At 44.2% G+C, this 27892-nt stretch overlaps 1 protein-coding gene across 10 annotated transcripts in view; it reads right to left on the bottom strand.

Annotated features, from left to right (window-relative positions):
- The window catches only part of tenm4 (teneurin transmembrane protein 4), a 649554-nt gene that overhangs the window by 86006 nt on the left and 535656 nt on the right, over positions 1-27892 (bottom strand). For all 10 annotated transcript variants that reach the window (XM_045704148.1, XM_045704149.1, XM_045704150.1 and 7 more), the window contains 4 exons: positions 15935-16036; positions 15561-15737; positions 14472-14878; positions 13907-14098 (listed from right to left, as the gene is read on the bottom strand). In XM_045704148.1, the coding sequence (XP_045560104.1) occupies positions 13907-14098; positions 14472-14878; positions 15561-15737; positions 15935-16036 (878 nt within the window). The remainder of the gene's footprint in view (positions 1-13906; positions 14099-14471; positions 14879-15560; positions 15738-15934; positions 16037-27892) is intronic.

Below are 27892 nucleotides of genomic sequence, written 5' to 3'. Positions count from 1 at the left end.
ACAGTCCTCTCTACATAACAGTGGTAGGATCGACAGTCCTCTCTACATAACAGTGGTAGGATAGACAGTCCTCTCTACATAACAGCGGTAGGATGGACAGTCCTCTCTACATAACAGTGGTAGGATAGACAGTCCTCTCTACATAACAGCGGTAGGATGGACAGTCCTCTCTACATAACAGTGGTAGGATAGACAGTCCTCTCTACATAACAGTGGTAGGATGGACAGTCCTCTCTACATAACAGCGGTAGGATGGACAGTCCTCTCTACATAACAGTGGTAGGATCGACAGTCCTCTCTACATAACAGCGGTAGGATAGACAGTCCACTCTACATAACAGCGGTAGGATGGACAGTGCTCTCTACATAACAGTGGTAGGATAGACAGTCCTCTCTACATAACAGCGGTAGGATGGACAGTCCTCTCTACATAACAGTGGTAGGATAGACAGTCCTCTCTACATAACAGCGGTAGGATGGACAGTCCTCTCTACATAACAGTGGTAGGATAGACAGTCCTCTCTACATAACAGTGGTAGGATAGACAGTCCTCTCCACATAACAGTGGTAGGATAGACAGTCCTCTCTACATAACAGCGGTAGGATAGACAGTCCTCTCTACATAACAGCGGTAGGATAGACAGTCCTCTCTACATAACAGTGATGTTTCTGGAGGAAGCAGGGAAACAGAGAGAATGTGAGTGTGTAATATTACGCTGCAGCAAGGTGAGAAATCACACACCTTTTTCTTCACTTTTAGACAGGAGTTTATTATCTTAAGAGATTAGTGATATAAATGTAATCTCATTACATTACACAGTCTATGAAATATGAGCGCAGAGTGACTCACACACGCACGCACACACACACACACGCGCACGCACGCACGCACGCACGCACGCACGCACACACACACACACACACACACACACACACACACACACACACACACACACACACACACACACACACACACACACAGAGTCACAACGTTAGTTTCCCCGCTTTGCAAATCAGTGGGTTCGTCATGTACAGAGAGAACAGGAGTGGTCTGACGACCTCATTGGTCCCCGAGTGGCCGATTGGAGCCCATCAGCATGGAATAATTGAAACATCTCTCAGCTTGTCAGTCAGACTGCTCCACAACGTTAGAGTGAATGAATGGTACATTACTTAGAATGAGGACGATTATCTGCGGTGGTGAATACAGATGGGAGACTGGGGATGAGGACGTTTATCTGCAGTGGTGAATACAGATGGGAGACTGGGGATGAGGACGTTTATCTGCGGTGGTGAATACAGATGGGAGACTGGGGATGAGGACGTTTATCTGCAGTGGTGAATACAGATGGGAGACTGGGGATGAGGTCGTTTATCTGCAGTGGTGAATACAGATGGGAGTCTGGGGATGAGGACGTTTATCTGCAGTGGTGAATACAGATGGGAGACTGGGGATGAGGACGTTTATCTGCAGTGGTGAATACAGATGGGAGACTGGGGATGAGGACGTTTATCTGCAGTGGTGAATACAGATGGGAGACTGGGGATGAGGTCGTTTATCTGCGGCTGTGAATACAGATGGGAGACTGGGGATGAGGTCGTTTATCTGCAGTGGTGAATACAGATGGGAGACTGGGGATGAGGTCGTTTATCTGCAGTGGTGAATACAGATGGGAGACTGGGGATGAGGTCGTTTATCTGCGGCTGTGAATACAGATGGGAGAGCAGAGTACTACTTGGTGTTGAGGACCATGTGTGTCCCAAATAGCACCCTATTCCCTACTTAGTGCAATACTTTTCACCAGGGCCCGTAGAGCTCTGGTCAAAAGTAGTGCACTATTTAGAGAATAGGGTGCTATTTGGGACACATATCAGTGTTTTGTTGCCTGCTGTAATAACTAACTTAGCACAGGTTAATAAATGAGATTAACAGGGAACGGTTTCTATGGTTCCCTCAGCACTTCCACGGCTGATATCAAATATCTCACATGGAAAAGGAGAGTGGGAGAGAAATCATATCCTTCAGATAAATGAAGACTAGCGGAGATTGAGATTCTGGGGTGATAATGATTATCAACACTCGTACTCAACACTGTAGGGTTACATAGGGAGTACTGAACACTATAGGGTTACATAGGGAGTACTGAACACTCTGGGGTTACGCAGGGAGTACTGAACACTCTGGGGTTACACACAGAGTACTGAACACTCTGGGGTTACACAGGGAGTACTGAACACTATAGGGTTACATAGGGAGTACTGAACACTCTGGGGTTACGCAGGGAGTACTGAACACTCTGGGGTTACACACAGAGTACTGAACACTCTGGGGTTACATAGGGAGTACTGAACACTATAGGGTTACATAGGGTGTACTGAACACTCTGGGGTTACATAGGGAGTACTGAACACTATAGGGTTACATAGGGAGTACTGAACACTCTGGGGTTACACACAGAGTACTGAACACTCTGGGGTTACATAGGGAGTACTGAACACTCTGGGGTTACATAGGGAGTACTGAACACTATAGGGTTACATAGGGTGTACTGAACACTCTGGGGTTACATAGGGAGTACTGAACACTATAGGGTTACATAGGGAGTACTGAACACTCTGGGGTTACACACAGAGTACTGAACACTCTGGGGTTACACACAGAGTACTGAACACTCTGGGGTTACACAGGGAGTACTGAACACTCTGGGGTTACATAGGGAGTACTGAACACTCTGGGGTTACACAGGGAGTACTGAACACTCTGGGGTTACATAGGGAGTACTGAACACTCTGGGGTTACACACAGAGTACTGAACACTCTGGGGTTACACACAGAGTACTGAACACTCTGGGGTTACATAGGGAGTACTGAACACTCTGGGGTTACATAGGGAGTACTGAACACTCTGGGGTTACACAGGGAGTAGTGAACACTCTGGGGTTACATAGGGAGTACTGAACACTCTGGGGTTACATAGGGAGTACTGAACACTCTGGGGTTACATAGGGTGTACTGAACACTCTGGGGTTACATAGGGAGTACTGAACACTCTGGGGTTACACAGGGAGTACTGAACACTCTGGGGTTACACAGGGAGTACTGAACACTCTGGGGTTACACAGGGAGTACTGAACACTCTGGGGTTACATAGGGAGTACTGAACACTCTGGGGTTACACAGGGAGTACTGAACACTCTGGGGTTACACAGGGAGTACTGAACACTCTGGGGTTACACAGGGAGTACTGAACACTCTGGGGTTACATAGGGAGTACTGAACACTCTGGGGATTACATAGGGAGTACTGAACACTCTGGGGTTACACAGGGAGTACTGAACACTCTGGGGTTACATAGGGAGTACTGAACACTCTGGGGTTACATAGGGAGTACTGAACACTCTGGGGTTACATAGGGAGTACTGAACACTCTGGGGTTACATAGGGAGTACTGAACACTCTGGGGTTACATAGGGAGTACTGAACACTCTGGGGTTACACAGGGAGTACTGAACACTCTGGGGTTACATAGGGAGTACTGAACACTCTGGGGTTACATAGGGAGTACTGAACACTCTGGGGTTACACAGGGAGTACTGAACACTCTGGGGTTACATAGGGTGTACTGAACACTCTGGGGTTACATAGGGTGTACTGAACACTCTGGGGTTACATAGGGAGTACTGAACACTCTGGGGTTACATAGGGAGTACTGAACACTCTGGGGTTACACAGGGAGTACTGAACACTCTGGGGTTACACAGGGAGTACTGAACACTCTGGGGTTACATAGGGAGTACTGAACACTCTGGGGTTACATAGGGAGTACTGAACACTCTGGGGTTACATAGGGAGTACTGAACACTCTGGGGTTACATAGGGAGTACTGAACACTCTGGGGTTACATAGGGAGTACTGAACACTCTGGGGTTACACAGGGAGTACTGAACACTCTGGGGTTACACAGGGAGTACTGAACACTCTGGGGTTACATAGGGAGTACTGAACACTCTGGGGTTACATAGGGAGTACTGAACACTCTGGGGTTACATAGGGAGTACTGAACACTCTGGGGTTACACAGGGAGTACTGAACACTCTGGGGTTACATAGGGAGTACTGAACACTCTGGGGTTACATAGGGAGTACTGAACACTCTGGGGTTACATAGGGAGTACTGAACACTCTGGGGTTACATAGGGAGTACTGAACACTCTGGGGTTACACAGGGAGTACTGAACACTCTGGGGTTACACAGGGAGTACTGAACACTCTGGGGTTACACAGGGAGTACTGAACACTCTGGGGTTACATAGGGAGTACTGAACACTCTGGGGTTACATAGGGAGTACTGAACACTCTGGGGTTACACACAGAGTACTGAACACTCTGGGGTTACATAGGGAGTACTGAACACTCTGGGGTTACATAGGGAGTACTGAACACTCTGGGGTTACACAGGGAGTACTGAACACTCTGGGGTTACATAGGGAGTACTGAACACTCTGGGGTTACATAGGGAGTACTGAACACTCTGGGGTTACATAGGGAGTACTGAACACTCTGGGGTTACATAGGGAGTACTGAACACTCTGGGGTTACATAGGGAGTACTGAACACTCTGGGGTTACATAGGGAGTACTGAACACTCTGGGGTTACACAGGGAGTACTGAACACTCTGGGGTTACATAGGGAGTACTGAACACTCTGGGGTTACACAGGGAGTACTGAACACTCCGGGGTTACACAGGGAGTACTGAACACTCTGGGGTTACATAGGGAGTACTGAACACTCTGGGGTTACATAGGGAGTACTGAACACTCTAGCTGGTTGTCTGATCTCTGCTGTTATCTGCACTATAAAGGGATACGGTGTCATTTGGGACACACATATCTCTCTCCTGTCAATTACAGGGTTGAAGCCAGAAACACTAGTCAATGAGCCAGTAGGTCCACTTCTCTGGTCTCACCACTGGGCCAGTAGGTCCACTTCTCTGGGCTCACCACTGGGCCAGTAGGTCCACTTCTCTGGGCTCACCACTGGGCCAGTAGGTCCACTTCTCTGGTTTCACTACTGAGCCAGTATAGCAGCCAGAAATTGTCAAAAGTAGTGCACTATGTAGGGAATAGGGTTCCATTTGGGATGAAGGTAGAGAAGGCATAGTGCAGGAGATGTCTTTTATCGCTCTCTCTGCAGTCCTTTGTGTTTGGTTTCTTTGACCCTCAAGTCCCACACTGACCTAACGGTCTGACCTTTGACCCTCAAGTCCCACACTGACCTAACGGTCTGACCTTAGACCCTCAAGTCCCACACTGACCTAACGGTCTGACCTTTGACCCTCAAGTCCCACACTGACCTAACGGTCTGACCTTAGACCCTCAAGTCCCACACTGACCTAACGGTCTGACCTTTGACCCTCAAGTCCCACACTGCCATAATGGTCTGACCTTTGACCCTCAGGTCCCACACTGACCTAACGGTCTGACCTTTGACCCTCAGGTCCCACACTGACCTAACGGTCTGACCTTTGACCCTCAGGTCCCACACTGACCTAACGGTCTGACCTTTGACCCTCAGGTCCCACACTGACCTAACAGTCTGACCTTTGACCCTCAGGTCCCACACTGACCTAAAGGTTGGACCTCAGACCCTCAGGTCCCACACTGACCTAACGGTCTGACCTTTGACCCTCAGGTCTCACACTGACCTAACGGTCTGACCTTTGACCCTCAGGTCCCACACTGACCTAACGGTCTGACCTTTGACCCTCAGGCAATAACATCTGCTAACCATGCGTATGTGACCAATACAATTTGATTTGATTTGGTCTGACCTTTGAGCACAAATCCTCTCTTCAGCTTCACATACTGTGTAGGCCTAAATCCTTCACTACATGTATAATGCACACTGAGGGGACAAACCGTTAGGAACACCTTCCTAATATAGAGTTGCACCACCTTTGTACTGAGAACAGCCTCAATTCGCCGGGACACGGACTCTACAAGGTGTGGAAAGCGTTTCACAGGGGCGCTGGCCCATGTTGACCCCAATGCTTCCCACAATTGTGTCAAGTTGGCTGGATGTCCTTTGGGTGATGGACCATTCTTGATACACACGGGAAACTGTTGAGAGTGAAAAACACAGCAGCGTTGCAGTTCTTGACACAAACCGGTGCGCCTGGCACCTACTACCATACCCCGTTCAAAGGCACTTAAATATTTTGTCTTTCCCATTCACCCTCTGAATGGCACACAGACACAATCCATGTCTCAACTTACTCAAGGCTTAAAAATCCTTCTTTAACCCGTCATCCTCCCCTTCATCTACACTGATTGAAGTGGATTTAACAAGGGACATCAATAAGAGATCATAACCTGGATTCACCTGGTCAGTCTGTCATAGAAAGACATAAACTAATGTTTTGTACACTCAGCGTATATACAGTTGATCCAATACACACAGTGGAGTGAATCTCAACAGAGATCGTCGTTACTACAGGGCAAACAGAGTAAATAACAGGGTCTGTATTGTAGGTAGTGTGGTAGAGAAGAAAAACACTTGAGTGTTCGTTACAGAGATCCGTCATGTCGTGTTAGCGCTGTAGGGCCCAAGGTCCACCCATTCAACAGTATGAAAACAATACATATATCCAATCTAGATCCAATTAGTGGAGAACCTTGAAAGCGAGCACCAGGGCATGCTATAACATATTATCTCTATTATATATTAGACCTGCTGAAATGACGACAGTTGTGTTCTATAGGATACTATAGCAAATGGATAGGGATCACACAGGTCAATCAGATTGTCCTTCAAGTGTGTGTGTGTGTGTGTTTATGTGTGTGTGCGTGTGTGTTTGCGCGTGCGCGCGCGTGCGTTCGTGTGTCATTCATCATTGTGATGATAATCCACCTGATTGACTGTTGAGAAATTTGTTCCAGGTGGCTGATGGGATACCCTCGCCCTGACACACCAATCAGCGGGCTCCGTTTAATCTACACTGATGTTTAACACCAACGTGCGATGTGGCATCATCGTAACACAACAAGCAGAATTCATTTCACCCTATTCCCTTCATAGTGCACTACTTTTTGACCAGAGCCCATAGGGTAGTAGTGCACTACGTAGGAGGATAGGATGCCATTTGATCTATCCAAATAGCAGTGCCATGGAGGACAGCTCTGCCTGTGGGCAGTGACAGACTGTCCAAGAGACTTCCTTTTTTTTTATATTTCTCATAAAATGGCTGATGATGTAATTACCACGTCGGAGCACGACCCTGTCAGCAGCAGAACGTAACACTGACAGAGGAAATGGCCGTTTTACAACACTAAAGATAGAACCGATTTAAACAGCAGTGAAGCACTTCACTTAGAGGGACGGCCATTGGTCATATCTACCATTAAACATCTGGTCACATGTGTTCATATCTACCATTAAACATGTGGTCATATCTACCATTAAACATGTGGTCATATCTACCATTAAACATCTGGTCACATGTGTTCATATCTACCATTAAACATGTGTTCATATCTACCATTAAACATGTGGTCATATCTACCATTAAACATCTGGTCACATGTGTTCATATCTACCATTAAACATGTGTTCATATCTACCATTAAACATCTGGTCACATGTGTTCATATCTACCATTAAACACGTGGTCACATGTGTTCATATCTACCATTAAACATCTGGTCACATGTGTTCATATCTACCATTAAACATGTGGTCATATCTACCATTAAACACGTGGTCACATGTGTTCATATCTACCATTAAACATCTGGTCATATCTACCATTAAACATGTGGTCATATCTACCATTAAACATGTGGTCATATCTACCATTAAACATGTGGTCATATCTACCATTAAACATGTGGTCATATCTACCATTAAACATGTGGTCATATCTACCATTAAACATGTGGTCATATCTACCATTAAACATGTGGTCACATGTGTTCATATCTACCATTAAACATGTGTTCATATCTACCATTAAACATGTGGTCATATCTACCATTAAACATCTGGTCACATGTGTTCATATCTACCATTAAACATGTGGTCATATCTACCATTAAACATGTGGTCATATCTACCATTAAACATGTGGTCATATCTACCATTAAACATGTGTTCATATCTACCATTAAACATGTGGTCATATCTACCATTAAACACGTGGTCACATGTGTTCATATCTACCATTAAACATGTGGTCATATCTACCATTAAACATGTGGTCATATCTACCATTAAACATGTGGTCATATCTACCATTAAACATGTGGTCATATCTACCATTAAACATGTGGTCATATCTACCATTAAACATGTGTTCATATCTACCATTAAACATGTGGTCACATGTGTTCATATCTACCATTAAACATGTGTTCATATCTACCATTAAACATGTGGTCATATCTACCATTAAACATCTGGTCACATGTGTTCATATCTACCATTAAACATGTGGTCATATCTACCATTAAACATGTGGTCATATCTACCATTAAACATGTGGTCATATCTACCATTAAACATGTGTTCATATCTACCATTAAACATGTGGTCATATCTACCATTAAACACGTGGTCACATGTGTTCATATCTACCATTAAACATGTGGTCATATCTACCATTAAACATGTGGTCATATCTACCATTAAACATGTGGTCATATCTACCATTAAACATGTGTTCATATCTACCATTAAACATGTGTTCATATCTACCATTAAACATGTGGTCATATCTACCATTAAACATGTGTTCATATCTACCATTAAACATGTGGTCACATGTGTTCATATCTACCATTAAACATGTGTTCATATCTACCATTAAACATCTGGTCACATGTGTTCATATCTACCATTAAACATGTGGTGATATCTACCATTAAACATGTGGTCATATCTACCATTAAACATGTGTTCATATCTACCATTAAACATGTGTTCATATCTACCATTAAACATGTGGTCATATCTACCATTAAACATGTGTTCATATCTACCATTAAACATGTGTTCATATCTACCATTAAACATGTGTTCATATCTACCATTAAACATGTGGTCATATCTACCAATAAACATGTGGTCATATCTACCAATAAACATGTGGTCATATCTACCATTAAACATGTGGTCATATCTACCATTAAACACGTGGTCACATGTGGTCATATCTACCAATAAACATGTGTTCATATCTACCATTAAACATGTGGTCATATCTACCATTAAACACGTGGTCACATGTGGTCATATCTACCAATAAACATGTGTTCATATCTACCATTAAACATGTGGTCATATCTACCATTAAACACGTGGTCACATGTGTTCATATCTACCATTAAACATGTGGTCATATCTACCATTAAACATGTGGTCATATCTACCATTAAACATGTGGTCATATCTACCATTAAACATGTGGTCATATCTACCATTAAACATGTGGTTATATCTACCATTAAACATGTGTTCAGATCTACCATTAAACATGTGGTCATATCTACCATTAAACATGTGTTCAGATCTACCATTAAACATGTGGTCATATCTACCATTAAACATGTGGTCATATGTGCTCATATCTACCATTAAACATGTGGTGATATCTACCATTAAACATGTGGTCATATCTACCATTAAACATGTGTTCATATCTACCAATAAACATGTGGTCATATCTACCATTAAACATGTGGTGATATCTACCATTAAACATGTGGTCATATCTACCATTAAACATGTGTTCATATCTACCAATAAACATGTGGTCATATCTACCATTAAACATGTGGTCATATCTACCATTAAACATGTGGTTATATCTACCATTAAACATGTGTTCAGATCTACCATTAAACATGTGGTCATATCTACCATTAAACATGTGGTCATATCTACCAATAAACATGTGATCATATCTACCATTAAACATGTGGTCATATCTACCATTAAACATGTGGTCAGATCTATAGACTTCATTTGCACTGACTATAGCATTACACTAATTTATAGGGCTTTTCCTCAATACAGTCCTTTAGTCATTTCAGACAAAATATCTCTATCCAACACTCAAACAGGTCCTACAAGTCTGATTGATATGAGAGCTAATAGGATATTTAGTAAATATGTTTCCTAATTGTTATTTTTCTTAAAACCTCATTGTTGGTTAAGGGCTTGTAAGTAAGCATTTCACGGTAAGGTCTACTACACCTGTTATATTTCACTGTAAGGTCATCAGCATTTCACTGTAAGGTCTACTACACCTGTTGTATTCAGCATTTCACTGTAAGGTCTACTACACCTGTTGTATTCAGCATTTCACTGTGAGGTCTACTACACCTGTTGTATTCAGCATTTCACTGTAAGGTCTACTACACCTGTTGTATTCAGCATTTCACTGTGAGGTCTACTATACCTGTTGTATTCAGCATTTCACTGTGAGGTCTACTACACCTGTTGTATTCAGCATTTCACTGTGAGGTCTACTACACCTGTTGTATTCAGCATTTCACAGTAAGGTCTACTACACCTGTTGTATTCAGCATTTCACGGTAAGGTCTACTACACCTGTTGTATTCAGCATTTCACTGTGAGGTCTACTACACCTGTTGTATTCAGCATTTCACTGTAAGGTCTACTACACCTGTTGTATTCAGCATTTCACTGTGAGGTCTACACCTGTTGTATTCAGCATTTCACTGTAAGGTCTACTACACCTGTTGTATTCAGCATTTCACGGTAAGGTCTACTACACCTGTTGTATTCAGCATTTCACTGTGAGGTCTACTACACCTGTTGTATTCTGCACATATGACAAACACAATCTGATTTCATTTGAATTACATCCTGTCTCGTACAGGTCCTGTATTACATTCCTAAGAGAGATGATGACAAGCCACCCACCAGCCAACTAAACTAAAGCCACCCACCAGCCAACTAAACTAAAGCCACCCACCAGCCAACTAAACTAAAGCCACCCACCAGCCAACTAAACTAAAGCCACCCACCAGCCAACTAAACTATAGCCACCCACCAGCCAACTAAACTAAAGCCACCCACCAGCCAACTAAACTAAAGCCACCCACCAGCCAACTAAACTAAAGCCACCCACCAGCCAACTAAACTAAGCCACCCACCAGCCAACTAAACTAAAGCCACCCACCCACCAGCCAACTAAACTAAAGCCACCCACCCACCAGCCAACTAAACTAAAGCCACCCACCAGCCAACTAAACTAAAGCCACCCACCCACCAGCCAACTAAACTAAAGCCACCCACCAGCCAACTAAACTAAAGCCACCCACACACCAGCCAACTAAACTAAAGCCACCCACCAGCCAACTAAACTAAAGCCACCCACACACCAGCCAACTAAACTAAAGCCACCCACCAGCCAACTAAACTAAAGCCACCCACCCACCAGCCAACTAAACTAAAGCCACCCACCAGCCAACTAAACTAAAGCCACCCACCAGCCAACTAAACTAAAGCCACCCACCAGCCAACTAAACTATAGCCACCCACCAGCCAACTAAACTAAAGCCACCCACCAGCCAACTAAACTAAAGCCACCCACCAGCCAACTAAACTAAAGCCACCCACCAGCCAACTAAACTAAGCCACCCACCAGCCAACTAAACTAAAGCCACCCACCCACCAGCCAACTAAACTAAAGCCACCCACCCACCAGCCAACTAAACTAAAGCCACCCACCAGCCAACTAAACTAAAGCCACCCACCCACCAGCCAACTAAACTAAAGCCACCCACCCACCAGCCAACTAAACTAAAGCCACCCACCAGCCAACTAAACTAAAGCCACCCACCCACCAGCCAACTAAACTAAAGCCACCCACCCACCAGCCAACTAAACTAAAGCCACCCACCAGCCAACTAAACTAGCCACCCACCAGCCAACTAAACTAAAGCCACCCACCAGCCAACTAAACTAAAGCCACCCACCAGCCAACTAAACTAAAGCCACCCACCCACCAGCCAACTAAACTAAAGCCACCCACCCACCAGCCAACTAAACTAAAGCCACCCACCAGCCAACTAAACTAAAGCCACCCACCAGCCAACTAAACTAAAGCCACCCACCCACCAGCCAACTGAACTAAAGCCACCCACCAGCCAACTAAACTAAAGCCACCCACCAGCCAACTGAACTAAAGCCACCCACCAGCCAACTAAACTAAAGCCACCCACCCACCAGCCAACTAAACTAAAGCCACCCACCCACCAGCCAACTAAACTAAAGCCACCCACCAGCCAACTAAACTAAAGCCACCCACCAGCCAACTAAACTAAAGCCACCCACCAGCCAACTGAACTAAAGCCATCCACCCACCAGCCAACTAAACTAAAGCCACCCACCCACCAGCCAACTAAACTAAAGCCACCCACCAGCCAACTAAACTAAAGCCACCCACCCACCAGCCAACTAAACTAAAGCCACCCACCAGTCAACTAAACTAAAGCCACCCACCCACCAGCCAACTAAACTAAAGCCACCCACCAGCCAACTAAACTAAAGCCACCCACCAGCCAACTAAACTAAAGCCACCCACCAGCCAACTAAACTAAAGCCACCCACCCACCAGCCAACTAAACTAAAGCCACCCACCCACCAGCCAACTAAACTAAAGCCACCCACCCACCAGCCAACTAAACTAAAGCCACCCACCAGCCAACTAAACTAAAGCCACCCACCAGCCAACTAAACTAAAGCCACCCACCAGCCAACTAAACTAAAGCCACCCACCCACCAGCCAACTGAACTAAAGCCACCCACCCACCAGCCAACTAAACTAAAGCCACCCACCAGCCAACTGAACTAAAGCCACCCACCAGCCAACTAAACTAAAGCCACCCACCAGCCAACTAAACTAAAGCCACCCACCAGCCAACTAAACTAAAGCCACCCACCAGTCAACTAAACTAAAGCCACCCACCCACCAGCCAACTAAACTAAAGCCACCCACCAGCCAACTAAACTAAAGCCACCCACCCACCAGCCAACTAAACTAAAGCCACCCACCAGCCAACTAAACTAAAGCCACCCACCAGCCAACTAAACTAAAGCCACCCACCCACCAGCCAACTAAACTAAAGCCACCCACCCACCAGCCAACTAAACTAAAGCCACCCACCAGCCAACTAAACTAAAGCCACCCACACACCAGCCAACTAAACTAAAGCCACCCACCAGCCAACTAAACTAAAGCCACCCACCAGCCAACTAAACTAAAGCCACCCACCAGCCAACTAAACTAAAGCCACCCACCAGCCAACTAAACTAAAGCCACCCACCAGCCAACTAAACTAAAGCCACCCACCAGCCAACTAAACTAAAGCCACCCACCAGCCAACTAAACTAAAGCCACCCACCCACCAGCCAACTAAACTAAAGCCACCCACCCACCAGCCAACTAAACTAAAGCCACCCACCAGCCAACTAAACTAAAGCCACCCACCCACCAGCCAACTAAACTAAAGCCACCCACCCACCAGCCAACTAAACTAAAGCCACCCACCCACCAGCCAACTAAACTAAAGCCACCCACCAGCCAACTAAACTAAAGCCCCCCCTTTGCTTAAACTTTTAGTGTTACTTTGAAACAGACACCAATGTTTCCAGCTCTGAGGCAAGCCAAGTGATGGTATCCATAGTAACATGATTTTGGGGGGGGGGGGGGGATTGTCAGAGAAAAGCCCATTAAGAATTCAGCTTTGATCTAATGCAGCTACTGCAAAGCCTTAGTCTGTAATCAAGTCAGCTGGGAGCCTGGCACATAGATTTGTACTGAAATTGCTTTGGGATGCAGGTGTGTTTGGGGTAAACAAAATATTTAGTCTACTTACTCATAGAAGGTGGTCCATCCGTTGTCGTTAGTCTTCGTAGCCAGTAATGAGGAACTCCCATGATAGGTCATCATGGCCAGCTCCTGTCCCTGTGCAGCGATGGTCTTCAGGGCGTTGTTGGTCCCAATGGTGAACCAGAAAGTCTGTCCGTCGGGCACCATCAACCACAGAGGCATCCCTGTTGTATCCCTCCTGATCAATCAATCAATCAATCAATGAATGAATGAATCAATCAATCAATCAATTAAAGAATCAATCAATCAATCAATCAATCAAAGAATCAATGAATCAATGAATGAATCAATCAATCAATCAATCAATCAAAGAATCAATGAATGAATCAATCAATCAAAGAATCAATCAATCAATCAATCAATCAATCAATCAATCAATCAATCTTCATCTACAGTGTATATAGCATATTTTCTGACAACACATGCAGTTCAAAGTTCTTAACAAATAAACTAATAAAAAGGTGAGAAGAAAAAAATATAAAACTAAGATAAGAATTCAATTAGTCAAATAATAGACTAGTGTAACAATAAAATAGCTAAAAGCAGGACACCTGATGGTCACTATGTTGTTGTTCTGATCTGTGATGCTGGCCAGGTCTCCCTCTCCGGAGTAGGTCAGGTTGTAGAGGTCGTCCCCAGTGGTCAGACTCTGAGTATAGATGTGACTACCATTGGAGTCGAAGAGATAGAGCTCATCACTAATGGGGGAGGAGACCTCGTACATGCTGAGTGGGTTCAGGTAAGGTTTGTTCCGTCGGACGGAACGAATACGGATGTTGCCAAGGTCGGCGATGAAGAGTTCACCATCAGGGGAGACAGCCAATGAAGACGGGGCGTTGACTTTGGCATCTTTCGCGTAGCCATCGTCGCCGGAGTAACAGTCACAGTTAGCGTCGTTATTACAGTCACAGCCGCTGGGCGCCCCGGCCACCAATGAAATCTCTCCGTTGGTGGACACCTGAAATTTACAGGAAATGTTTACATGCAAGTAAAATATGCTCTGTCTTGTCCGGACAGAGAGTATTACAGCGCATTCAACGATCATTGCAAGTAAAATAGTAAACAGTAAAATAGTAGTCTAGGTAATCAATCAATCAATCAATCAATCAAATGTATTTATAAAGCTCTTTTTACATCAGCCTATGTCACAAAGTGCTATACAGAAATCCAGCCCAAAACCCCAAACAGCAAGCAATGCAGGTGTAGAAGCACGGTGGCTAGGAAAAACTCCCTAGAAAGGCCAGAACCCAGGAAGAAACCTAGAGAGGAACCAGGCTATGAGGGGTGGCCAGTCCTCTTCTGGCTGTGCTGGGTTGAGATTATAACAGATTTTAAAGGGTTATCTTGTGAGACTGGGTAAGTCCAGGTATGATAGACCCAGGTAAGTCCAGGTATGATGGGCCCAGGTAAATCCAGGTATGAAGCCCCAGGTAAGTCCAGATATGATAGACCCAGATAAGTCCAGGTATGATGACCCAGGTAAATCCAGGTATGATGACCCAGGTAAATCCAGGTATGATGACCCAGGTAAATCCAGGTATGATGACCCAGGTAAATCCAGGTATGATGACCCAGGTAAATCCAGGTATGATGACCCAGGTAAATCCAGGTAAAAGCAAGAAGTTGTTTCTCTATCTCACCTGTCTCACACGGTTGATCTTCTTCTCGTCTGACTCGGAGATATACAGGATGCCATTGTGAGAGACGGCGAGAGCGTTGGCAGACTCCAGGGTGGCGTGGACGGCCACCTTGCTGACCAGGAAGTGATCCAGGCCGGGCACCTGGCAGTGCATGGGCCTCCCTGCCACGATACGCACCTGGTGGTTACATTTGACATTTGAATCATTTAAATGTATCAGACGGTCTAACACTCTTATCCAGAGGGAATTACAATCAGTGCATTCAACTAAGGTCAGTGTATTGAACTTACGTAGGTAAAACAACCACATATCACAATATTATCAAGTAAAGTCTAGTGTACAACAGTCTAGTGTTAAGTGTTTTGTTTCCTCACCTGGTGGTTCTCAGAGATCTGCAGTACCACATTGTTATCCAGGACGTACAGAGAGTTATCCATGGGACTGACGGCCAGGTCAGTGGGCCACTCCAGACGCACCTACAGAGGAACAGACACACAACGTAGTGAGAGTTGTCCATGGGACTGACGGGTGTGATGAGAGGTCAACAACAGACAGTAGAGATGTGAGGAGAGGTCAACAACAGACAGTAGAGATGTGATAAGAGGAGACAGTAGAGATGTGAGGAGAGGAGACAGTAGAGATGTGAGGAGAGGTCATCAACAGACAGTAGAGATGTGAGGAGAGGTCAACAACAGACAGTAGAGATGTGAGGAGAGGAGACAGTAGAGATGTGAGGAGAGGTCAACAACAGACAGTAGAGATGTGAGGAGAGGTCAACAACAGACAGTAGAGATGTGAGGAGAGGAGACAGTAGAGATGTGAGGAGAGGTCAACAACAGACAGTAGAGATGTGAGGAGAGGTCAACAACAGACAGTAGAGATGTGAGGAGAGGTCATCAACAGACAGTAGAGATGTGAGGAGAGGTCAACAACAGACAGTAGAGATGTGAGGAGAGGAGACAGTAGAGATGTGATAAGAGGTCTGAGAGGTGAGTGGACCACTCCAGATGCACCTGAGGGGATACAGACAGACAGACAGACAGACAGACAGACAGACAGACAGACAGACAGACAGACAGACAGACAGACAGACAGACAGACAGACACCAACCCATGTGAGGACAGGTGCTTCAGGTCCAAAACTGAAAGCATGTTTTGTATCGATGTACACATTTTTCACATTCATCTGAGAGGAAAACAAAAGCCTTGGGGGGAGGGGGGGGGGGGGGGGCAACAATAGGTGTTGAAAAGGATTTACAGGACTGGTAGATAGTGTTTGAAAACATCCAGCTATCTCGTAACAGCTCCCACAGGCCTGGGAGCTAAAACCATTTCATTTAGGGAGGAGATGACTATCGACACACCTCAGCCCTCCATCGCCTCACAGTGGACACCTCTGTCAGCTGTGGGTCATTAATTTGTTAATGGAAAAACACGGCGGGAGGTAATGTCCTTGAAGAGAAAATGGAGGACTACTTATGAAATGAAAGGCACTGCTCACCTCCAGCCTCCCAAATGATGACTTATTGTTATGAAAATAATAGCCGCCGCACCCCTTCCCCACCCACCACCACCCCCCTCACACACGCCTCTCAATATGAAGCGTTGGATTTCAATAGCAGGGCTGGGGAACAAAAACAAGGAAGAGATCTTCATTTACCGGGAAATAGAAAGAGCATTTCTCGATGGCCGGACAGCTTTATTACATGAGAGCTGGATGATTTGGATTCCTCATCCTACAACTGGGAAATACGACAGCGCAGGATCAAATTACCTTGCAATTACTACACCTGAGCAATCTTTCAAAGTGGGTCGGTTAATGCAAAGTTCACAAACCTCCAACCTCAGAAATTGATTAGGGAGCAATCCCTAAAGTATCTACTAATATCTTAACATAGTGGTAAATCATGTCATGAACTTGGCTTTGTCAAACAGAAATCCATACTCAATTTAAGAGAATACTTTGAAGGGTATTTTATTAGACTGTGTATAACAAAAGAAAGCTAAATACAGCAGGTGAAAATCCTGCAGAATCCAACACTGTGAGAGAGAGAATATCTACAGTGACTGTCTATAGAGGAAGATACAGGGTTTTGATTTGGTCACAAAGTGGGTTCAACCTTCAACTGACAATAGTTAAACAATACATCAGCAAAACATTGAAGAAAAACTTCAAATTGCTGACTTGTGGATTAAAATGGCCCGGGGGAAATAGTTTCTAACTGATAAATGTGAAATAAGCTCAGGATGCCACGTTAAATTCCACTTCACAAGCTGATCCCAGCAGCTCTGCCTGCCTGCATTCTACAAGCCTCCAGCCTCCAATAAAAACACAGATAGATAGACCTCCCCCCATCCCCCATCCCAACCCCAACATAAATAGCTAGACCTTCCCCCCAACCCAACATAAATAGCTAGGCCTTCCCCCCAACCCAACATAAATAGCTAGGCCTTCCCCCAACCCAACATAAATAGCTAGACCTTCCCCCCATCCCAACCCCAACATAAATAGCTAGACCTTCCCCCTAACCCAACATAAATAGCTAGACCTTCCCCCAACCCAACATAAATAGCTAGGCCTTCCCCCCATCCCAACCCAACATAAATAGCTTGACCTTCCCCCCAACCCAACATAAATAGCTAGACCTTCCCCCCATCCCAACCCAACATAAATAGCTAGACCTTCCCCCAACCCAACCCAACATAAATAGCTAGACCTTCCCCCCATCCCAACCCCAACATAAATAGCTAGACCTTCCCCCAACCCAACCCAACATAAATAGCTAGGCCTTCCCCCATCCCAACCCAACATAAATAGCTTGACCTTCCCCCCAACCCCAACATAAATAGCTAGGCCTTCCCCCAACCCAACCCAACATAAATAGCTTGACCTTCCCCCATCCCAACCCCAACATAAATAGCTAGACCTTCCCCCAACCCAACCCAACATAAATAGCTTGACCTTCCCCAACCCCAACATAAATAGCTAGACCTTCCCCCCAACCCAACCCAACATAAATAGCTTGACCTTCCCCCATCCCAACCCCAACATAAATAGCTAGACCTTCCCCCCAACCCAACCCAACATAAATAGCTTGACCTTCCCCCCATCCCCAACATAAATAGCTTGACTTTCCCCCCAACCCCAACATAAATAGCTAGACCTTCCCCCCCCAACATAAATAGCTAGGACTTCCCCCAACCCCAACATAAATAGCTAGACCTTCCCCCCATCCCAACCCCAACATAAATAGCTAGACCTTCCCCCAACAAGACCTTCCCCCAACCCCAACATAAATAGCTTGACCTTCCCCCCAACCCAACATAAATAGCTAGACCTTCCCCCCAACCCAACCACAACATAAATAGCTAGGCCTTCCCCCCATCCCAACCCCAAAATAAATAGCTAGGCCTTCCCCCCATCCCAACCCCAACATAAATAGCTAGACCTTCCCCTCAACCCCAACCTCAGAAATTGATTTGGGAGCAATCCCTAAAGTATCTACTAATATCTTAACATAGTGGTAAATCATGTCATGAACTTGGCTTTGTCAAACAGAAATCCATACTCAATTTAAGAGAATACTTTGAAGGGTATTTTATAGACTGTGTATAACAAAAGAAAGCTAAATACAGCAGGTGAAAATCCTGCAGAATCCAACACTGTGAGAGAGAGAATATTACAGTGACTGTCTATAGAGGAAGATACAGGGTTTTGATTTGGTCACAAAGTGGGTTCAACCTTCAACTGACAATAGTTAAACAATACATCAGCAAAACATTGAAGAAAAACTTCAAATCGCTGACTTGTGGATTAAAATGGCCCGGGGGAAATAGTTTCTAACTGATAAATGTGAAATAAGCTCAGGATGCCACGTTAAATTCCACTTCACAAGCTGATCCCAGCAGCTCTGCCTGCCTGCATTCTACAAGCCTCCAGCCTCCAATAAAAACACAGATAGATAGACCTCCCCCCATCCCCTCCCCCCCCCTTCCCCCATCCCAACCCCAACATAAAGAGCTAGGCCCCCCCATTCCCCCAACATTAAGAGCTAGGCCTTCCCCCATCCCAACCCAACATTAAGAGCTAGGCCCCCCCATCCCAACCCCAACATTAAGAGCTAGGCCCCCCCTTCACCCCAACATTAAGAGCTAGGCCAACCCAACACCAACATAAATAGCAAGGCCAACCCAACACCAACATAAATAGCAAGGCCAACCCAACACCAACATAAATAGCAAGGCCAACCCAACACTAACATAAATAGCAAGGCCAACCCAACACCAACATAAATAGCAAGGCCAACCCAACACCAACATAAATAGCAAGGCCAACCCAACCCCAACATTAAGAGCTAGGCCAACCCAACACCAACATAAATAGCAAGGCCAACCCAACACCAACATAAATAGCAAGGCCAACCCAACCCCAACATAAATAGCAAGGCCAACCCAACACTAACATAAATAGCAAGGCCAACCCAACCCCAACATAAATAGCAAGGCCAACCCAACCCCAACATAAATAGCTAGGCCAACCCAACACCAACATAAATAGCAAGGCCAACCCAACCCCAACATAAATAGCAAGGCCAACCCAACCCCAACATAAATAGCAAGGCCACCCAACCCCAACATAAATAGCAAGGCCAACCCAACCCCAACATAAATAGCAAGGCCAACCCAACCCCAACATAAATAGCAAGGCCAACCCAACCCCAACATAAATAGCAAGGCCCAACCCCAACATAAATAGCTAGGCCAACCCAACCCCAACATAAATAGCAAGGCCAACCCAACCCCAACATAAATAGCAAGGCCAACCCAACCCCAACATAAATAGCAAGGCCAACCCAACCCCAACATAAATAGCTAGGCCAACCCAACCCCAACATAAATAGCAAGGCCAACCCAACACCAACATAAATAGCAAGGCCAACCCAACCCCAACATAAAATACAACACTCAACAGTCTGCCTCAGCCTGGCTGAATTCCAAATGGTACCCTATTCCCTCTGTAGTGCCTTATGGCCCCTGGACAGACCTAGCACACTACATATAGGAATAGGGTGCCGTTGTGGACGCAGATTCAGCCTCCCAACACAGCAGGTTCCAGGAAAACACATTCCTGGAGAATGTTCACCGACCGATGACATGCGTCGGCTGAGATATACCCAGCCAGTCAGCCTGTCCTCACACATCCCTCATTTTGAAATGTAGCAGGCCAACGCTGCTTCCATAGATTCTGGGGGGAGCCATCAGTACAGTCTTGACTCAAACTTGGGTGCTCAGTCTTCATTCCCAGCTTCTGGGCTACTTGCAGATCTACTTGCTAGGTCTGGCATGGCTCCTTATTCCCTAAGCGGGGCCCTGGTCAAAGGCAGTGCACTATATAGGGAATAGGGTACCATTTGGGATGCAGTCCTACACTACCTCTAGGTACCTCTGTTCCCATCCTCTACTCTTCTCTCTCCTCCTCTCTTATCCTCACAACAGACAGGACAGACAGAACAGACAGACAGACAGACAGACAGACAGACAGACAGACAGACAGACAGACAGACAGACAGACAGACAGACAGACAGACAGACAGACAGACAGACAGACAGACAGACAGACAGACAGACAGACAGACAGACAGACAGACAGACAGACAGACAGACAGATCTGGGAATGAGAGGAGGACAAGAAGGAAGGGAGGATTTTACATTTCTTAAAACCTATTTCCTGTCAACACTGGTGGTTGAATATTTAATGAGTGTGGAGGTGGCGAGATAGAGGAAGCTGATGAGGCTCAGGAGAGATGAGATGGTATATGCTGCTTGGCTGGCTGAAAGGGGTTTTCACACCGACAGACCGCCCAGGAGATGAGTGATGAGAGGAATCGTTCCCCAGCCCCTCTTCCTCTCTTCACACATTCTGTAACCCAAGCACACCCCACACCACCTACCCCCTGACTACACCCTCAGACACCAACACAGGGACAGACGGTCACTAAAACTAAACCCTCTAAAAGGTTGTATTATAACTCTCTGGGTGATGAACTCCCTCTAAAACCATCTGGTATTATAACTCTCTGGGTGATGAACTCCCTCTAAAACCATCTGGTATTATAACTCTGGGTGATGAACTCCCTCTAAAACCATCTGGTATTATAACTCTGGGTGATGAACTCCCTCTAAAACCATCTAGTATTATAACTCTGGGTGATGAACTCCCTCTAAAACCATCTAGTATTATAACTCTCTGGGTGATGAACTCCCTCTAAAACCATCTAGTATTATAACTCTCTGGGTGATGAACTCCCTCTAAAACCATCTAGTATTATAACTCTCTGGGTGATGAACTCCCTCTAAAACCATCTGGTATTATAACTCTCTGGGTGATGAACTCCCTCTAAAACCATCTGGTATTATAACTCTCTGGGTGATGAACTCCCTCTAAAACCATCTGGTATTATAACTCTCTGGGTGATGAACTCCCTCTAAAACCATCTGGTATTATAACTCTCTGGGTGATGAACTCCCTCTAAAACCATCTGGTATTATAACTCTCTGGGTGATGAACTCCCTCTAAAACCATCTAGTATTATAACTCTGGGTGATGAACTCCCTCTAAAACCATCTAGTATTATAACTCTGGGTGATGAACTCCCTCTAAAACCATCTGGTATTATAACTCTCTGGGTGATGAACTCCCTCTAAAACCATCTGGTATTATAACTCTCTGGGTGATGAACTCCCTCTAAAACCATCTAGTATTATAACTCTGGGTGATGAACTCCCTCTAAAACCATCTAGTATTATAACTCTCTGGGTGATGAACTCCCTCTAAAACCATCTGGTATTATAACTCTCTGGGTGATGAACTCCCTCTAAAACCATCTAGTATTATAACTCTCTGGGTGATGAACTCCCTCTAAAACCATCTGGTATTATAACTCTCTGGGTGATGAACTCCCTCTAAAACCATCTAGTATTACAACTCTCTGGGTGATGAACTCCCTCTAAAACCATCTAGTCTATTGTAACTCTCTGGGTGATGAACTCCCTCTAAAACCATCTAGTATTGTAACTCTCTGGGTGATGAACTCCCTCTAAAACCATCTAGTATTATAACTCTCTGGGTGATGAACTCCCTCTAAAACCATCTAGTATTATAACTCTCTGGGTGATGAACTCCCTCTAAAACCATCTAGCTTTATTATAACTCTCTGGGTGATGAACTCCCTCTAAAACCATCTGGTATTATAACTCTGGGTGATGAACTCCCTCTAAAACCATCTGGTATTATAACTCTCTGGGTGATGAACTCCCTCTAAAACCATCTGGTATTATAACTCTGGGTGATGAACTCCCTCTAAAACCATCTAGTATTATAACTCTCTGGGTGATGAACTCCCTCTAAAACCATCTAGTATTATAACTCTCTGGGTGATGAACTCCCTCTAAAACCATCTGGTATTATAACTCCCTGGGTGATGAACTCCCTCTAAAACCATCTAGTATTATAATCTCTGGGTGATGAACTCCCTCTAAAACCATCTGGTATTATAACTCTGGGTGATGAACTCCCTCTAAAACCATCTGGTATTATAACTCTCTGGGTGATGAACTCCCTCTAAAACCATCTGGTATTATAACTCTCTGGGTGATGAACTCCCTATAAAACCATCTGGTATTATAACTCTCTGGGTGATGAACTCCCTCTAAAACCATCTAGTATTATAACTCTGGGTGATGAACTCCCTCTAAAACCATCTGGTATTATAACTCTGGGTGATGAACTCCCTCTAAAACCATCTGGTATTATAACTCTCTGGGTGATGAACTCCCTCTAAAACCATCTAGTATTATAACTCTCTGGGTGATGAACTCCCTCTAAAACCATCTAGTATTATAACTCTCTGGGTGATGAACTCCCTCTAAAACCATCTAGTATTATAACTCTGGGTGATGAACTCCCTCTAAAACCATCTGGTATTATAACTCTCTGGGTGATGAACTCCCTCTAAAACCATCTAGTATTATAACTCTCTGGGTGATGAACTCCCTCTAAAACCATCTAGTATTATAACTCTGGGTGATGAACTCCCTCTAAAACCATCTGGTATTATAACTCTCTGGGTGATGAACTCCCTCTAAAACCATCTAGTATTATAACTCTCTGGGTGATGAACTCCCTCTAAAACCATCTAGTATTATAACTCTCTGGGTGATGAACTCCCTCTAAAACCATCTAGTATTATAATCTCTGGGTGATGAACTCCCTCTAAAACCATCTGGTATTATAACTCTCTGGGTGATGAACTCCCTCTAAAACCATCTAGTATTATAACCTCTGGGTGATGAACTCCCTCTAAAACCATCTACTATTGTAACTCTCTGGGTGATGAACTCCCTCTAAAACCATCTAGTATTGTAACTCTCTGGGTGATGAACTCCCTCTAAAACCATCTAGCTTATTATAACTCTCTGGGTGATGAACTCCCTCTAAAACCATCTGGTATTACAACTCTCTGGGTGATGAACTCCCTCTAAAACCATCTAGTATTGTAACTCTCTGGGTGATGAACTCCCTCTAAAACCATCTAGCTGTATTATAACTCTCTGGGTGATGAACTCCCTCTAAAACCATCTAGTATTATAACTCTCTGGGTGATGAACTCCCTCTAAAACCATCTAGTATTGTAACCTCTGGGTGATGAACTCCCTCTAAAACCATCTAGTATTATAACTCTCTGGGTGATGAACTCCCTCTAAAACCATCTAGTATTATAACTCTCTGGGTGATGAACTCCCTCTAAAACCATCTAGTATTATAACTCTCTGGGTGATGAACTCCCTATAAAACCATCTAGCTTTATTATAACCTCTGGGTGATGAACTCCCTCTAAAACCATCTGGTATTATAACTCTCTGGGTGATGAACTCCCTCTAAAACCATCTAGTATTATAACTCTCTGGGTGATGAACTCCCTCTAAAACCATCTACTATTGTAACTCTCTGGGTGATGAACTCCCTCTAAAACCATCTAGTATTGTAACTCTCTGGGTGATGAACTCCCTCTAAAACCTTCTAGCTTTATTATAACTCTCTGGGTGATGAACTCCCTCTAAAACCATCTAGTATTACAACTCTCTGGGTGATGAACTCCCTCTAAAACCATCTAGCTTTATTATAACTCTCTGGGTGATGAACTCCCTCTAAAACCATCTGGTATTATAACTCTGGGTGATGAACTCCCTCTAAAACCATCTAGTATTATAACTCTCTGGGTGATGAACTCCCTCTAAAACCATCTGGTATTATAACTCTGGGTGATGAACTCCCTCTAAAACCATCTAGTATTATAACTCTCTGGGTGATGAACTCCCTCTAAAACCATCTAGTATTATAACTCTCTGGGTGATGAACTCCCTCTAAAACCATCTAGTATTATAACTCTCTGGGTGATGAACTCCCTCTAAAACCATCTAGTATTATAACTCTGGGTGATGAACTCCCTCTAAAACCATCTGGTATTATAACTCTGGGTGATGAACTCCCTCTAAAACCATCTAGTATTATAACTCTGGGTGATGAACTCCCTCTAAAACCATCTGGTATTATAACTCTCTGGGTGATGAACTCCCTCTAAAACCATCTGGTATTATAACTCTCTGGGTGATGAACTCCCTCTAAAACCATCTGGTATTATAACTCTCTGGGTGATGAACTCCCTATAAAACCATCTGGTATTATAACTCTCTGGGTGATGAACTCCCTCTAAAACCATCTAGTATTATAACTCTGGGTGATGAACTCCCTCTAAAACCATCTGGTATTATAACTCTGGGTGATGAACTCCCTCTAAAACCATCTGGTATTATAACTCTCTGGGTGATGAACTCCCTCTAAAACCATCTAGTATTATAACTCTCTGGGTGATGAACTCCCTCTAAAACCATCTGGTATTATAACTCTCTGGGTGATGAACTCCCTCTAAAACCATCTAGTATTATAACTCTGGGTGATGAACTCCCTCTAAAACCATCTAGTATTATAACTCTGGGTGATGAACTCCCTCTAAAACCATCTGGTATTATAACTCTGGGTGATGAACTCCCTCTAAAACCATCTAGTATTATAACTCTCTGGGTGATGAACTCCCTCTAAAACCATCTGGTATTATAACTCTGGGTGATGAACTCCCTCTAAAACCATCTGGTATTATAATCTCTGGGTGATGAACTCCCTCTAAAACCATCTAGTATTATAACTCTGGGTGATGAACTCCCTCTAAAACCATCTAGTATTATAACTCTCTGGGTGATGAACTCCCTCTAAAACCATCTGGTATTATAACTCTCTGGGTGATGAACTCCCTCTAAAACCATCTGGTATTATAACTCTCTGGGTGATGAACTCCCTCTAAAACCATCTGGTATTATAACTCTCTGGGTGATGAACTCCCTCTAAAACCATCTAGTATTATAACTCTCTGGGTGATGAACTCCCTCTAAAACCATCTAGTATTATAACTCTCTGGGTGATGAACTCCCTCTAAAACCATCTGGTATTATAACTCTGGGTGATGAACTCCCTCTAAAACCATCTAGTATTATAACTCTGGGTGATGAACTCCCTCTAAAACCATCTAGTATTATAACTCTGGGTGATGAACTCCCTCTAAAACCATCTGGTATTATAACTCTCTGGGTGATGAACTCCCACTAAAACCTTCTAGTTGTATTATAACTCTCTGGGTGATGAACTCCCTCTAAAACCATCTAGTATTATAACTCTCTGGGTGATGAACTCCCTCTAAAACCATCTAGTATTATAACTCTCTGGGTGATGAACTCCCTCTAAAACCATCTAGTATTATAACTCTCTGGGTGATGAACTCCCTCTAAAACCATCTAGTATTACAACTCTGGGTGATGAACTCCCTCTAAAACCATCTACTATTGTAACTCTCTGGGTGATGAACTCCCTCTAAAACCATCTACTATTGTAACTCTCTGGGTGATGAACTCCCTCTAAAACCTTCTAGCTTTATTATAACTCTCTGGGTGATGAACTCCCTCTAAAACCATCTAGTATTACAACTCTCTGGGTGATGAACTCCCTCTAAAACCATCTACTATTGTAACTCTCTGGGTGATGAACTCCCTCTAAAACCTTCTAGCTTTATTATAACTCTCTGGGTGATGAACTCCCTCTAAAACCATCTAGTATTATAACTCTCTGGGTGATGAACTCCCTCTAAAACCATCTAGTATTATAACTCTCTGGGTGATGAACTCCCTCTAAAACCATCTGGTATTATAACTCTCTGGGTGATGAACTCCCTCTAAAACCATCTAGTATTATAACTCTCTGGGTGATGAACTCCCTCTAAAACCATCTAGTATTACAACTCTCTGGGTGATGAACTCCCTCTAAAACCATCTAGCTTTATTATAACTCTCTGGGTGATGAACTCCCTCTAAAACCATCTGGTATTATAACTCTCTGGGTGATGAACTCCCTCTAAAACCATCTAGTATTACAACTCTGGGTGATGAACTCCCTCTAAAACCATCTACTATTGTAACTCTCTGGGTGATGAACTCCCTCTAAAACCATCTACTATTGTAACTCTCTGGGTGATGAACTCCCTCTAAAACCTTCTAGCTTTATTATAACTCTCTGGGTGATGAACTCCCTCTAAAACCATCTAGTATTACAACTCTCTGGGTGATGAACTCCCTCTAAAACCATCTAGCTTTATTATAACTCTCTGGGTGATGAACTCCCTCTAAAACCATCTGGTATTATAACTCTGGGTGATGAACTCCCTCTAAAACCATCTAGTATTATAACTCTCTGGGTGATGAACTCCCTCTAAAACCATCTGGTATTATAACTCTGGGTGATGAACTCCCTCTAAAACCATCTAGTATTATAACTCTCTGGGTGATGAACTCCCTCTAAAACCATCTAGTATTATAACTCTCTGGGTGATGAACTCCCTCTAAAACCATCTAGTATTATAACTCTCTGGGTGATGAACTCCCTCTAAAACCATCTAGTATTATAACTCTGGGTGATGAACTCCCTCTAAAACCATCTGGTATTATAACTCTGGGTGATGAACTCCCTCTAAAACCATCTAGTATTATAACTCTGGGTGATGAACTCCCTCTAAAACCATCTGGTATTATAACTCTCTGGGTGATGAACTCCCTCTAAAACCATCTGGTATTATAACTCTCTGGGTGATGAACTCCCTCTAAAACCATCTGGTATTATAACTCTCTGGGTGATGAACTCCCTATAAAACCATCTGGTATTATAACTCTCT

Source organism: Salmo salar, chromosome ssa20 (genome assembly GCF_905237065.1).
Source record: "Salmo salar chromosome ssa20, Ssal_v3.1, whole genome shotgun sequence".
Classification (NCBI taxonomy): Eukaryota; Metazoa; Chordata; class Actinopteri; order Salmoniformes; family Salmonidae; genus Salmo; species Salmo salar.
The sequence above is the reverse complement of the archived record's forward strand: the minus strand, read 5'-3'. Positions and strand labels throughout refer to the sequence as shown.